General features: G+C 39.8%; 1 protein-coding gene across 2 annotated transcripts in view; it reads right to left on the reverse strand.

Moving 5' to 3' along the window:
• Window positions 1–503: 503 nt before the first annotated feature.
• The window catches only part of robo3 (roundabout, axon guidance receptor, homolog 3 (Drosophila)), an 85,669-nt gene continuing 73,760 nt past the window's right edge, over window positions 504–12,412 (reverse strand). For both annotated transcript variants that reach the window (XM_037547388.1, XM_037547387.1), the window contains 12 exons: window positions 11,938–12,115; window positions 11,227–11,454; window positions 11,086–11,125; window positions 10,848–10,987; window positions 10,041–10,316; window positions 9,684–9,831; window positions 6,441–6,665; window positions 5,040–5,218; window positions 4,682–4,795; window positions 4,021–4,194; window positions 3,240–3,379; window positions 504–1,260 (listed from right to left, as the gene is read on the reverse strand). In XM_037547388.1, coding sequence (XP_037403285.1) covers window positions 1,249–1,260; window positions 3,240–3,379; window positions 4,021–4,194; window positions 4,682–4,795; window positions 5,040–5,218; window positions 6,441–6,665; window positions 9,684–9,831; window positions 10,041–10,316; window positions 10,848–10,987; window positions 11,086–11,125; window positions 11,227–11,454; window positions 11,938–12,115 — 1,854 coding nt within the window. In that variant the 3' untranslated portion in view covers window positions 504–1,248. The remainder of the gene's footprint in view (window positions 1,261–3,239; window positions 3,380–4,020; window positions 4,195–4,681; window positions 4,796–5,039; window positions 5,219–6,440; window positions 6,666–9,683; window positions 9,832–10,040; window positions 10,317–10,847; window positions 10,988–11,085; window positions 11,126–11,226; window positions 11,455–11,937; window positions 12,116–12,412) is intronic.

Raw genomic sequence — 12,412 nt, forward strand, 5'->3', positions numbered from 1 at the left:
AGGCTAGAGAAGTTATGCCGATTAAAATAGGACCACCCCATAAAATTGAAATTATTCTCCTTAGTTTATCAGTTATAGGTGCAGGTCTGCATAGGACAGCGTCTGGGTCTGGCCTCAGACCGCTTGTCCACCTAGTGGTGACCTTTGCTTTAAAGTAACAAAAGTAAAAAGTATTTATCTGAATTTTTTGGATTAAATATCGATTTCATACATTCAGTCATATTGTTTGAAAGATTTCTCAGATTTTTAGGCTGAAAACATGGATCACAGAAAATTGAAAATGTCACACTAAAATTGGTTTAAGTGAAAAGATGTTTCATGTGCATCTGGACCTTGAGTGACTTATAACAGTATTGCCTGCGCTGCTGATATTCCATGAACTTCTTAACTAAAAGCAGAATGACTAGGATCCCAAACAGTGACTCAACCATTCAAATGAACACAGCAGACTCTCTATATGTTTCACCAAATGTGGCTTTATTTCATTTTTACAAAACAACGAGGACTACCAAAAAGTTAGTCAGTGGAACAAATGATTTTGGTGTTTTATCTTTTTTTTTTTTTTTTTTTGAATGGAACACATTTTCACACTGTCTCTGAAGCACTCCTTCAAATAAAAGCAAAACAATAGGTACAATCTTCCAAAGTGGGTGGGAAAGAAGAAACTCGCTCCACATTCTTTTCAGACCACAACAACAACAGGGACCTTCTGAGGGAAAAAAAAAAAAAATCAAAGCTAGCAGTGTCCTCGGCGCAAAGAAGGTCCAGGCTGCTTTTGCCGTTTTTTCAAACACACGTTGTGCTTTGTATCTTTTTGTTGTTCTCCAACGCAAGAGTGCAATATTATTTATGTGTTCAAAAAAACTGTACTGTAGACGTTTCTACAAAAAGAGGTTGGCACATTCAGACAATAGCTTTGTTTTTTTTATTATATCGGACCTTTTAATGTGTTTTCTTTTACTTCTTTTCTTATAAATACAATATATTTCATCTTTCCCTGGATCTGGCCCCCATGTAAAAAGCTTAAAGAGAAGACTATTTACAGTGACAATGGGATTTAAAATGGCCCCATGAACGTTATAAATAACAATAATAATAATAACATAATGAGAAAGTCCATGATTTGCATGTGGTGAGGCAGATGATCTGTACACTCATCCTTCTCTCTGCTGATGAGCTCTTTCAGGGATGGAAAAAAACAAAAAACAGGGATGTTGAGGGATTTTTTTTTCATCCATTGGCATCCCCTTATCTCATCTCCTGCAAACAGGCAAAAGATAAATGTTTTAGATTAAGGGGAAGGTAATTTTTACATGAAGCACACAATGACAATAGCCGGTCCACCTCAAAATAATGTCTACAGTTTTTTTTCTAACCAAGAATAATAAGCTTTAATAGAAATGCGCTCAACATTAATTCGGGCCTTTAATCTTCTTTTGTGCAATAAACTCAGTGGGGAAGCTCTTAAAAAGCATCTGAATTGCTTCTTCATGGATTATTTGTCTTTAAACTGATTCAGGTCTAAGAACTAAACATATGATAGAACAAATGCCACAGATCTTCCTGTGAATGGTGTACAATCATGAAATATTGTAATGACACCTTGAATGCAGTTGATACACTTTTATTCCCAACGAAAATGGGATTTTCCGTCATTGTGATAAAAGTTAGTAGTCCTGTGTGACAAACTTGCTTAGCGATAAATAAAGTGATACAGGCAAACATATGAATCACATGTAAAACCTCAAATGTGGACATTAATGGGTTAATTCTGCATGTATAGGAGATTGGTCAGCATGGGGTCTCAGAAAATCTGACACCATGAAATAAAGGCCATCTCTGGATGCCACCTTTTCACACGCTCTGTCCGGCTGCAAAGATAACGCTGAGGAACAGCGTAACCCTAAACTGTCTCCCCCAAGAACACATAGGCGTCTTTTGTGTGGCCTGCTTTTAAAGTTCCCTGAGGGGTAAGCTGAGAGGGGCAGAGATCTGAAGGCAGGGGGGCTGTGAAGGACAGAGGGGGTATGCTCTCTTTCTCATGGCAGGACTCCTCCGCTTAGGAGAGAAATGTTTAAATAATAAAAAATGGTTTAGGGTCATTGCAATAGCTCTAATGCTGCGTTCTCTCTGACTACTCTGTCCCTCTGATCAAAGCTCAGACTAGACCCTCGGTCAGCAGCTCCAACATGACATGGAGAGACAGAAGGGCTTTGGCTGGAGGTGGAGAAGTTTTACTGGATGTTTTGTGGATGTACAGAAAAGCACAAGCCATTAGGCATATACTGATATAAAAGGAATATCATGATAATTATGTTGTATTTGAAAAACATGACCTTGTTGGCACGGTGACACGCAAATTTTTTGAATCCCAAAATTGATGGAATCCTGTTTTTTTGACAGTTTAAATTGGTTTATCAATATTAAGTCATATATATAAATGCGAGACCATGTGACATCACAGCTGTTCTGCTTATCTAAAAAAATCTCCAATTGAACTGCAAGTTGCAACTTTCATGGTACCCTATTATCAAATATCAGCACATGGCTATATATCATACATTTACATCAGAATTTGGTTATAAATATTTTGCTGTAAAGGTTATTACTTTAAATAATTATTAATGTGTAATAAAAAATACACAATTACATTTTTGTTTGCATAATTATATTTACACTCGTGCACGTCTGACTTTTCTTTGATGGACACAACTTTGCAGTTGGTTTTCAAGGATTTTTAGGGAGGAAATGCTTCAACAAAATGTACAAAGAAAGATTTTAAGACAACACCATAGAGGACCCATTACCATGACAGCCCTTTATTTCAGACAGCGTTTGTAAACCGCAGGCATCGGAGCATGTAAAGAGAGTCTTCTCTATCAGATGTCTGGCTTGTGGACAGTTTTTTTTTCCAGCAAGCAGCTTGTTGGCAACTCTTTAGTGCAGCAAGAGCACTCTCTTTTAGACTTGAACGGGCCTCTAGAAATCTCGGTCATTCTGTCTCAGCCACAGTAATGAAAAAAGAGCACTCAATGTGTCTGTCTGCATCTTTTGCCTAATGTGTAAGAATAGCTTAGGATTTGAATTAAAGCTGCAGGATGAGACTAGTTTTTGAAATTAAGGAGTCATTTCTGAGCTGTGCAAGCTTCGTTAGTCTTACAATGTGCTCCTCACATCTCAGCATCCTAACCAAGCCACCGGTTGCTACAGTCATCACCTTCAGTTCTTCATTGTCTTACCTCATTCCTTTTGCGGCTGTTTCCATGACCTCTGGATCCCGTTGACCCTCGTGACGAAGAACTTCCTGTCGTGGAGCAGTTGCTGGACATCTGGCCACGGGACAGGAAATTGGGCTTGTTGTAAGAAATCAAGTCTTCATCTGTGGAATGACCCATTCGACACATCAGTCAGTTCCAAGCTACTGAGACATCTTTAAAGGCACTTACATAAACTATGTTTATAAACTTTAATTCTCTAATATTATGTATTGTAAAAAACACCTCTTACTGCCTATTAATCCACTTTTATCCTTTAATAATGAAATTCATCTGAATTCATAGATTTTTTTCTGCTTGTCTCACAAAACACCAATTAAGCAAGCAAACAATTGTCAGGGAAAATGTATAATTTTATTGTTATTCTGATGATACAAATCAATAATGAGCATATGCGTCTACATCAGATCTCTAATGGGCTATCATAACTATATAGTGCATCCAACAAAAAGGCAGTATTGTATTTATTCTTATATGGTGATAGAAATCATAGTAGCCCACAGAAAGCTCCAATTCCACATGCTGATCCATTTTATGGCCTGCATGAAAATGTGTGCATTACAATTACTCTGGTGGGAGGTTTTAATCAGTTAACGGAGACAAAGCCAAAATCTCTGAATGTATCACTGGCGAGACATTACGAAAGGGAAAGATGAAGTCAAACTGTAGGCGACTATAACGAGTATGAATTGCACAGCGTACGCATATGCAGAATTGTTACGTAAAGCACAGTTAGCCTTCGCACCATCTTTCCGTCTCTGAGCGGAGTTCTTGCGGTTGGGTGTGTTGTGCTCTCTCCTTTCCATGGAGGATAGCGAGCCCCCCTCTCTCTCCAGCGATGTCTGTCCACACTCAAAGCTTCCAGCTGGGCCTCGGACTGGCTCATCCTCTGGCGGGGGTTCTGGAGGAGGGGGCAAGTCTGGGAAGAAAAGAGGTCTCAGTGTTAACCAGTAACTGGACATGGGTGATAATAACTCAAATTTGTGCCATTTTGAATAAACTTTAAACCTTATACAGGTGTACATTATTTAATACACACAAGTGTATAATCTCAATGCAATATAATATACAAAAACACAATATCTATTATATTTCATCATGCTTTATCTTAAGTTTATCATAGCTTTTTCATTCAAACTTGGACAGCCAATGTATTACTCAGTGTTATTATCAGAAGCATTATAATCTTTTACACTGTGATCCCTGGGATGTTAACCGTAACCAAACATAAAATAGATCAATTCCAAATGACCAAAGACCGTTCCCTGCAAGTCCACCAGCTGTAGAGGGAGCCTACAATTCTATCTGCTAAGTTTACCTCTCTGCATGTGTTGTGTCCAGTACAACACCTCAAGTGAAAAAAGAACCCCATGACGCTGCAATCAGTGCAGTTGATTTGCTCTCACCTCCTTGCATGATGTCTCTACGGTACTGGCCACTCTTAGAGGACTTCTTTTTAACCCTTGCCTTCTGGCCAGGAGGAGTCTGGACTTGGTCTCCTGCAGACAATCTTGCCCGTCCTGAAAAAAATATAAAGAAAAAAAGGAAACAATATAAAACACTTTACCACATTTGTAGAAGCAGCTACTGTACAACTCTAACAGAGAAGTTTAAACATTTATAGATACTAATACTATATACACTTAATAGCCAAGTACAAGTAAGCTGGTGTTGTCAAAGTTGGCACACTGAGTGAGTTAATCACTTTCAGACTCCAAAATATATGAACAGCTAATACACACACACACACACACACACACACACCTGGTGTGCTGACATTGTCTGCACTCTGTGCTGCTCCTTGGCTCAGATCCCGTCTGTGTGTTGAGCGGTGCGGTGTGCCGCTTTCAGGGCCCTCCTGATTAGCTGATAGGTTTGGGTTGGACTGTGTGAGGGGGGGGCTGGGCGCTCGGGGAATGGGCACTGGTCCACATGGCAACCGGCTGTCAACATCAAATACGACCGATCAATTACTGCTCAACAATGACAGGTCAAACAGACACCAGTGTTATAGAGACTTTACATGACCTGTTTTCATGCAAACTTAACAGCACTGTCAGAAAACTCATAGCCCACCCCAGGAAACTATAGCTACAATAAACACAAACTGGCTGAGGGATCAATTATTCATAAGACACATTTCTCTCAAGCAGGAACAAAGGAATAAGTGGTGAAACATCTCCAAAGAGTAAGAAAACAAATGAAGCATTATGTCACAGCATGGAAGTAAGGCACAGGAAGCTAATTCCCTAAAGGATGATGTGTGTGTGACACAGAGGCATATTAAGAAAAGGAGCAAGAAAAATCTACCTCGTCTACATCACCCACATCCTGATGATATTTTTATAAAAAACACACAGAGGAGCTAAACATTGCCATATCAAATACAGTCCTACTATAATAAAGTGATTCAAGTGTGAAATGTTTGCACGTTTTGTTACAGTGAAACATTATATGCACACAGCAAAACAAGACGATGGGCTATATTTACATGTATTATTCAGTTCTCAAACTCTCAGTTCTCAACATGGTAAAAGAAACCTTAATTTACTCTTTACTACACTTTATTGGCTTTCTCTCAAATTTACTCACAACCACCCCCACAGCTAGGCCTGTTCCTATCTCCCTACCAAACTGGGAGAGTGAGGTCTAGACAATAGGGTCAGCACTTAGACAATTGCACTACTCAGAAGCCTGTAAACCTAATTTTAATGTAGCATTTCATTTTCTATTCAGCTGATTAGAAAATAAAGCACTGTGGTATGCAATGTTTTGAAAGATGGGCTCAGTGTTAGAGTGATTTATCACAATTAAGGGGTGTTGCTGGGCAACGCAAAGCAAAGCTGCTCATTGTTTTTTGCAACCAATCACAACATTTTACAAACACCAACATTCAATAAATGATAATAATCACAATAAACAATTCTTCTACCAAGCAATATAATCTAACATTAGGCTGTGGTTGTCACACAACATAACAGAGATTATTCAATAAACACACAGTTTCTAATGACATTAAAAATACAGAATTCAGCTGGTGTGTGTGGAGTATATTATGAATGTGGTTCAATTAGATCTTAATGAACTCTTCATTTTCTAAGATCCATTAAACATCTAATGAACTCATGTCTGTTAATAATCTTCTGATGTTGTAAGGGGTCTCACCGTCCAGGATGGGGCTGCTCAGGGTGGTGGAGGCGTGGGATGTCCTGGCAGTGGCGGGCCTCCTCTCTGGGTGAGGGTGTGAGAGTGGCTGTGGATTGATGGCTGTAGGAGGTGGCTGGGGATGACGCATCTCCTCTAGGAGGTGGACACGGTCCATCCTCTGCCATTCCGTCTATAAGACAGGTTCTCTCTGGCAGTGGAGGGCACCAGTCCTCCTCATCAGTGCTGTGTATGGAGGAAGAGAGGGAGAGGGAGTGTGGCAGAAAATTAGTGTCACTGCAAATAACACACTGTAGTTCACTTATCTTCACAATTTGAGCCCTTTTTGGAGGACAGCTACAACAGATTTTCATTTAACACTTAAATTATTCTATAGATTATATATAGGGTGCCCAAATTTAATTTTCACATGACCAACTTTCTTTAGCCCTTAAAATTAAACAGACTATCTTGTAAGTGTGTCTTTACGACTGATAATATGTGCAAATGTCCTCTGTAATGATCACATGACATCAAAAAGCAGTCTAGGCTTTGTTTTTGCAGCATCATTTCTATACCTGTACTGAAAGAGTGAAGGACTGTAGAAGTGAATGCTACAAAATGAGGTTTTCCATGAACACATTGGTGTACTGCTGGAGGATACTAAGCACTGTGGAATGCTACCAATAATATCCATCTTACAGTGCAAACTTATTATTCACTTATTAGCCTTAAGATTTATTAAACTGGAGGCTTATTATTCAGTTATTAATCTTAAGATTAATAAGTCAGCAAGTACCATAAATCATAAAACAACTTTGTCATTTATGTATTTATGAGAAGTAGGAATTGAAGTACTCTCTGAGCCTTTAGAGTATATGAAAAGAATATGAACAAAGTGAATAAAAAGTTTATTTTACACCCCTGAACTAAACTTTTCTTTTTCCTCCAAGGCTTAAAAAAAGCCTGTGGCTAAAGCAGACTCAATCACAGCACATTCTTTTTGATTGCTCATTCCAGTAATCAGTGGCTCCGTTGAACTATTGGCCAGTGTATCGATTTCTACTGTAACACAGGCCTATGTGCCCTGCCTGGCCCCCGGCTAACTATGGGGTTTTGGTCTTCAACAGGGGCCATCCATGTCACAGAATAATGATGATGACTTAATACCGGGTCCTTCTGAGTGACACTCAGGTCTGAACCCCAAGGCATTTACATACCACTGAATGGATCTTTGATACCTAATACCCACTTTGAGAGAGGAGTTTGCTTTGGTGATGTGACAAGTATTTGAACTATGCTGCTAAACTGTTGAGGCACAGCCATAAGGTTAGCAGGTCCAAACGAAAGGAACGAGCAAAGCCTTGGTTGTAATTCAATAATCAGACCCATATTCCTCTAAAGGGACTACAGGGCGCTTGCAAAGGTCAACCCTGTTATCCTCAAGTTCATCGCAAATTGGAGGACTTTACTGTAGGCTAGTAATGGAAATCGAGTTTGGCTGGGCGGCTGTGCGTGCTAACGCAGTGAATGATCCTATTCTGCTTGGAGGGAGGAACATGAGAGGGGCTGTACCTGCTGTTGGATAATATCATTACTGCTAGCCTGCTGGAAAAAGAGGAGAAAGAGCAAGAGAGAGAGGCTGCATCAGCGCTATCAGGCTCCCTCATCTCAGCAGTGTGCTCTTAGAGCCAGGCCTGGTTAACGGCCGCGGTTAATGTGCCTTGCCTCCTCTGTGGACCCTCTGGGCAGCCATTCAGGTGAAGTGGCATCAGAGAGCGATAAGTATGTCAACCTGTCACCACCTGTGCACACATGCATAATGCCTGTGGTCAGGCCACTCAGCGGCTAACGCTAACCCCTCCACACGCTAACGAGAGAGTAATGTGATATAGGGAGGAAAGGACAGGAACATTCAGCCCAGACAGGCAGAAACCCACACGTCTCATAAGAGAACAGAGCACCGGCCAGCATGTTGTTAACTTTGTTTTCCACGACAGAGAACCCTGCCGGGACCAATAATGCACACCGGCAGCACAGCTAATGGAGCAACTGTTCCTGGAATAGGCATGGAACATTCAGACTTTCTGTGGCAACAGCAGGATATTAGAGGCTGTGCTTTCGCAAGTTTTCAACCAGTCGATAAGCTAATGACCATAAGCACCCATAAGCATCATATTCAAAAATCAGCACGGGTGGAAGTACAAAGAAACCAAATTTGAGTGAAAATATGGGTAAAAAGTTATTCCATTAAAAGTGGAAGCATAATGGCAAATATATACCTGAGCGAAAGTAAAACAGTATTGACAAACTCAAGTATATAAAAGTAAATGTACTTTACTTTTAATTAATTTAAACATAAAATACTGGGCACAAGCTGAATATACTCAGAATGTATCTCAGATTAGCCAATCTGCCAAATCTTAACCCTTTTTTTTAAAAATGTATAGTATGTTCAGGTTCATTTTACATTTTTACATTTTACATTTACATTACAGAAAAACATGCAAAAACAAAAAATTAAAAACATGGCCTTTGACATAATGGTGTATGTGTTTTCTTCAAAAAAGTAAGAATACAATATTCAGTTTCATTCATATTAGGCTGAGCCTTCTACAGAAGTAATATAAGAACTCTCAAGGATAGTATGTGCATCTCATTCCACTTGGAAAAGACTTCTAAACTCTAAGCACACAGTTCAAGCTTAGCCAAAGGCTAAAAAGAATTTTCAATGAGAATCCCTGCTGACATGTAATTCAATTCAAAACTACCCTCAAACTTGAATCAAAGGGTTTGTCTGAGTTACCAACTGAAAATATGTTGACATTAACTGCAGCTGCATTAAATAGTGAGGAAATGAAGTCGGAAAGCTGGAAGTTGGCTGGAAATGTGTGGCAGAATTAAATCAGGATTGTACAACAAGGTTTTCTAAGCAAAGACATCTGTAAAATAGATTGTCAGGATGTATTGGGCACCATACAAGCTATTGGGAACAAGCCCATTGCTGTTGTCAGAAGAAAACTTTGTATCTCCAAAACGGTAACTTTACAGGAGAAGGAACAAACATACTTTACTGTTAAATGTAGGTAAATGGAACCAGACTTTCTTCCATTCATCATGACATTTTCATTGAATGTAAAGGGTAACAGGTATTTGCAAATTATATCAAAAACTGAAAAATGTCACAAATAGAGATACAAGGTTTTCTTCCGACAACAGCCCTATAATGTGTGTTAATAGCAATGGATAGGAGGTTGCTCTTACCCTATGTCCTCTATATGTTCATCATCATCATCTTCATCTGAACAGTGTTCTAACTCTCCAGAGGGAGGTGGAGGTGGCAACGGCTCCATCCAGTTCAGCGAAGGAGTCTTCACTGCCTTTCCCATTGACTTCTGCTTTGACTGCTTGGCTATAGGGAGGATGGAGAGTCATTGTGAGTAAACTAGGGAAACAACAGAGTCTTAAGTAAATATGAAGATCAGAAATGATGGAGTATTTGCTAGCTTGGCACATCAAGACTAATTAATAAACTACATTCAGCATATTAGAATAACGAGGTCTAAAGGAAAACATCACTGTAATAAGGTAAAGCTGCATTCACAGTTTCATAATCTGTACCAGTATCTGATTTGGAGCGGTCCGGTTGGGCATACTGCACATTGGAGGTTCCTGGTTGGTTTATCCAGTGGCCAGCATCCTGCTCAGGGCTACAGGGTGCCTGGTTAGTGAAAGGCATAATAGGAGTACTGGCATAGGGTGTAGTGTGTTGAGAGTACTGTGCTGAGAAGCTGCGCAGGTCTTCAGCAGTGGGGTCGATGGTGCTGTAGATGGGGCCTTCATTGGAACCGGTGCTATACTTCTCTGTCTGGTTCAAGTAGTTGGAGATTCCAGCCTCTAAGAGAGCGAGGGAGAAAAAGATTAGAAATAAATTCAAATACATAAAAAGATGAAAATACATCAAAGAACATTAAAGAAAAGAGTCATGAAAAGTTTAAGTTCACCCCTTAAATAGCCATGACCTGCAAGTAGGTCCAGGCTTTCATTCCTAATGCATATATCTTACGAATGTATAAATCTTATGAATAGTGGAGTGTTTTGTGTATTTCTGCTGTTGTGATGTTGAGATGATCATGGTATCTTATAAAAAGAGAAATCTGAACATCACTGGCTCATGTAGATGCAAAATATGTATGATGTTGGCACATTTAGGGTCTAGGGGCTAGTTTATGGACCATGCATACAAATTATTGCTTATTAAGATGAAACAAAAGTTATGAAGTATTGAGAATGAGGAATTGAAGGGACCACATTTGAAACCTGAGGGATTAAGGAGTTAATGAATGAAAAAATGTGATCACATGCCTTGACCTTTCAGTTTCATGATTGACATTCCTTGGAATGCATCTCCAAATACATGTTTCTTACCATTGTAATATCTCTCTGCGGTGTCATGTTTGGAGGTACAGCAGTTGACTGAGTCTTTGGCATTATGAACAAGATTTGTAGTGGGCCAGGAATCTGCCAGCCAGGGGTAGTTCCCCATGTTAGAGCCCAACACACCTGGCCTGGAAAAAAAAACAAAACAAAAAAACAGAGTTAATTAAAGATCCAGAAATCAATTTTCTGCATGATATCAGCTTTAACTGTGTACCAAGGCACAAACCTTCCATTTAGTCCTGAGGCTTCCCCATGAGGAAAGCCAACTGTTGGAGAAAGGAGGAGATGGCAATGCATTCATTAGGTTATCCAGCTATTCTATTTAGGTTACATGTTACTGTTTTTTGTGTGTATGTGTGTGTTCTACCTGCAGGGGTGTATGCGAATGAAGCAGTGTAGTGGCTCAGCTCCTTTCTCTTCTTGCGTCGGCAGTATATCCACACACTGAAGCCCATGAGGATTACCCAGCATGCCCCGCCAATGCCTGCGATGAAGGCGGGTTGCTTTACTACGTCTGTGATCTGCTCTGCAAGACTTACGTTTTGATCCGAGTCACCACCCCCACTTGGTACTGCAGGCTGCTCTGCTGGCATCTCTGATAGAGGGGGAGAGGGAGAGAACGAGTCAGAAAGATAGCCGAAAATGGAATAAAACATATTCCACGCTTGTCTTATCAAAGACTGTACTGGCATTTAAGCTACGTGTTATTTTTACACATCATCACTTCATGGACCAAAATCAACAAACCTGTTTATAAAGAACACAGATAATAATGTTTGCTTTGCCATCAGTAATGGTTAACTGATAGAGGCTGTGTGAATTGGCAAATAGAATTCCTTTGTGAGTTTTTACTTGTGTTTCTTTATAAATTCATATATGTAATATGTGCCATGGAATATATTATCATTGTCAGTGGCACATATTGTCATTGCCATTATAATCCAGCAACCCACATGTCTTTTTTTTTTTTTTTACATGATTTAAAATGAGCAGCTGACATTAACATAGTATCAACATCAAGTTTTTTCCTTAATAATAATAATGAAATGAGTCGTGTCCTGTTTCAGTTTGCACTCACTGATGATCACAGAGACTGGCTGGCTGTGTGTGCCCACTCCAGCGCTGGTCACTGCCGCCACCTCCACATGGTACAGCACACCAGGCAGAAGGCCCTTCACCAGAGTGGACAGCATGCTCCCATCCACTGTCTGGTTAATGTGGTAGCGTGTCTGCGAGTCATTCCCTAAGCACCAGATCTGAGAAGGACACAGTGCGCTGGTCAGCAATCTTTTCAACTAACTACAAGCCCACAGCACTCGTACAACAGAGCTACAAGACCAGATGAGTAAAATGTTGTTCAATAATGTAATGATTACGCAGCATTTCTGACTACAGCTTCAATCTGGTATCATTTTATTGCAAGCTACCTGCTAAGGTACTTTATAACATATTCATAACACTGAAACTATTTTAAATGCAATACTTGAAGATTTATAAAATGCTTATGTCAGTATTCACAAGATGACATAATGCAAGATTACTTAATTAAAAGT

The sequence above is a fragment of the Pygocentrus nattereri genome, chromosome 18 (genome assembly GCF_015220715.1).
Source record: "Pygocentrus nattereri isolate fPygNat1 chromosome 18, fPygNat1.pri, whole genome shotgun sequence".
NCBI lineage: Eukaryota > Metazoa > Chordata > Actinopteri > Characiformes > Serrasalmidae > Pygocentrus > Pygocentrus nattereri.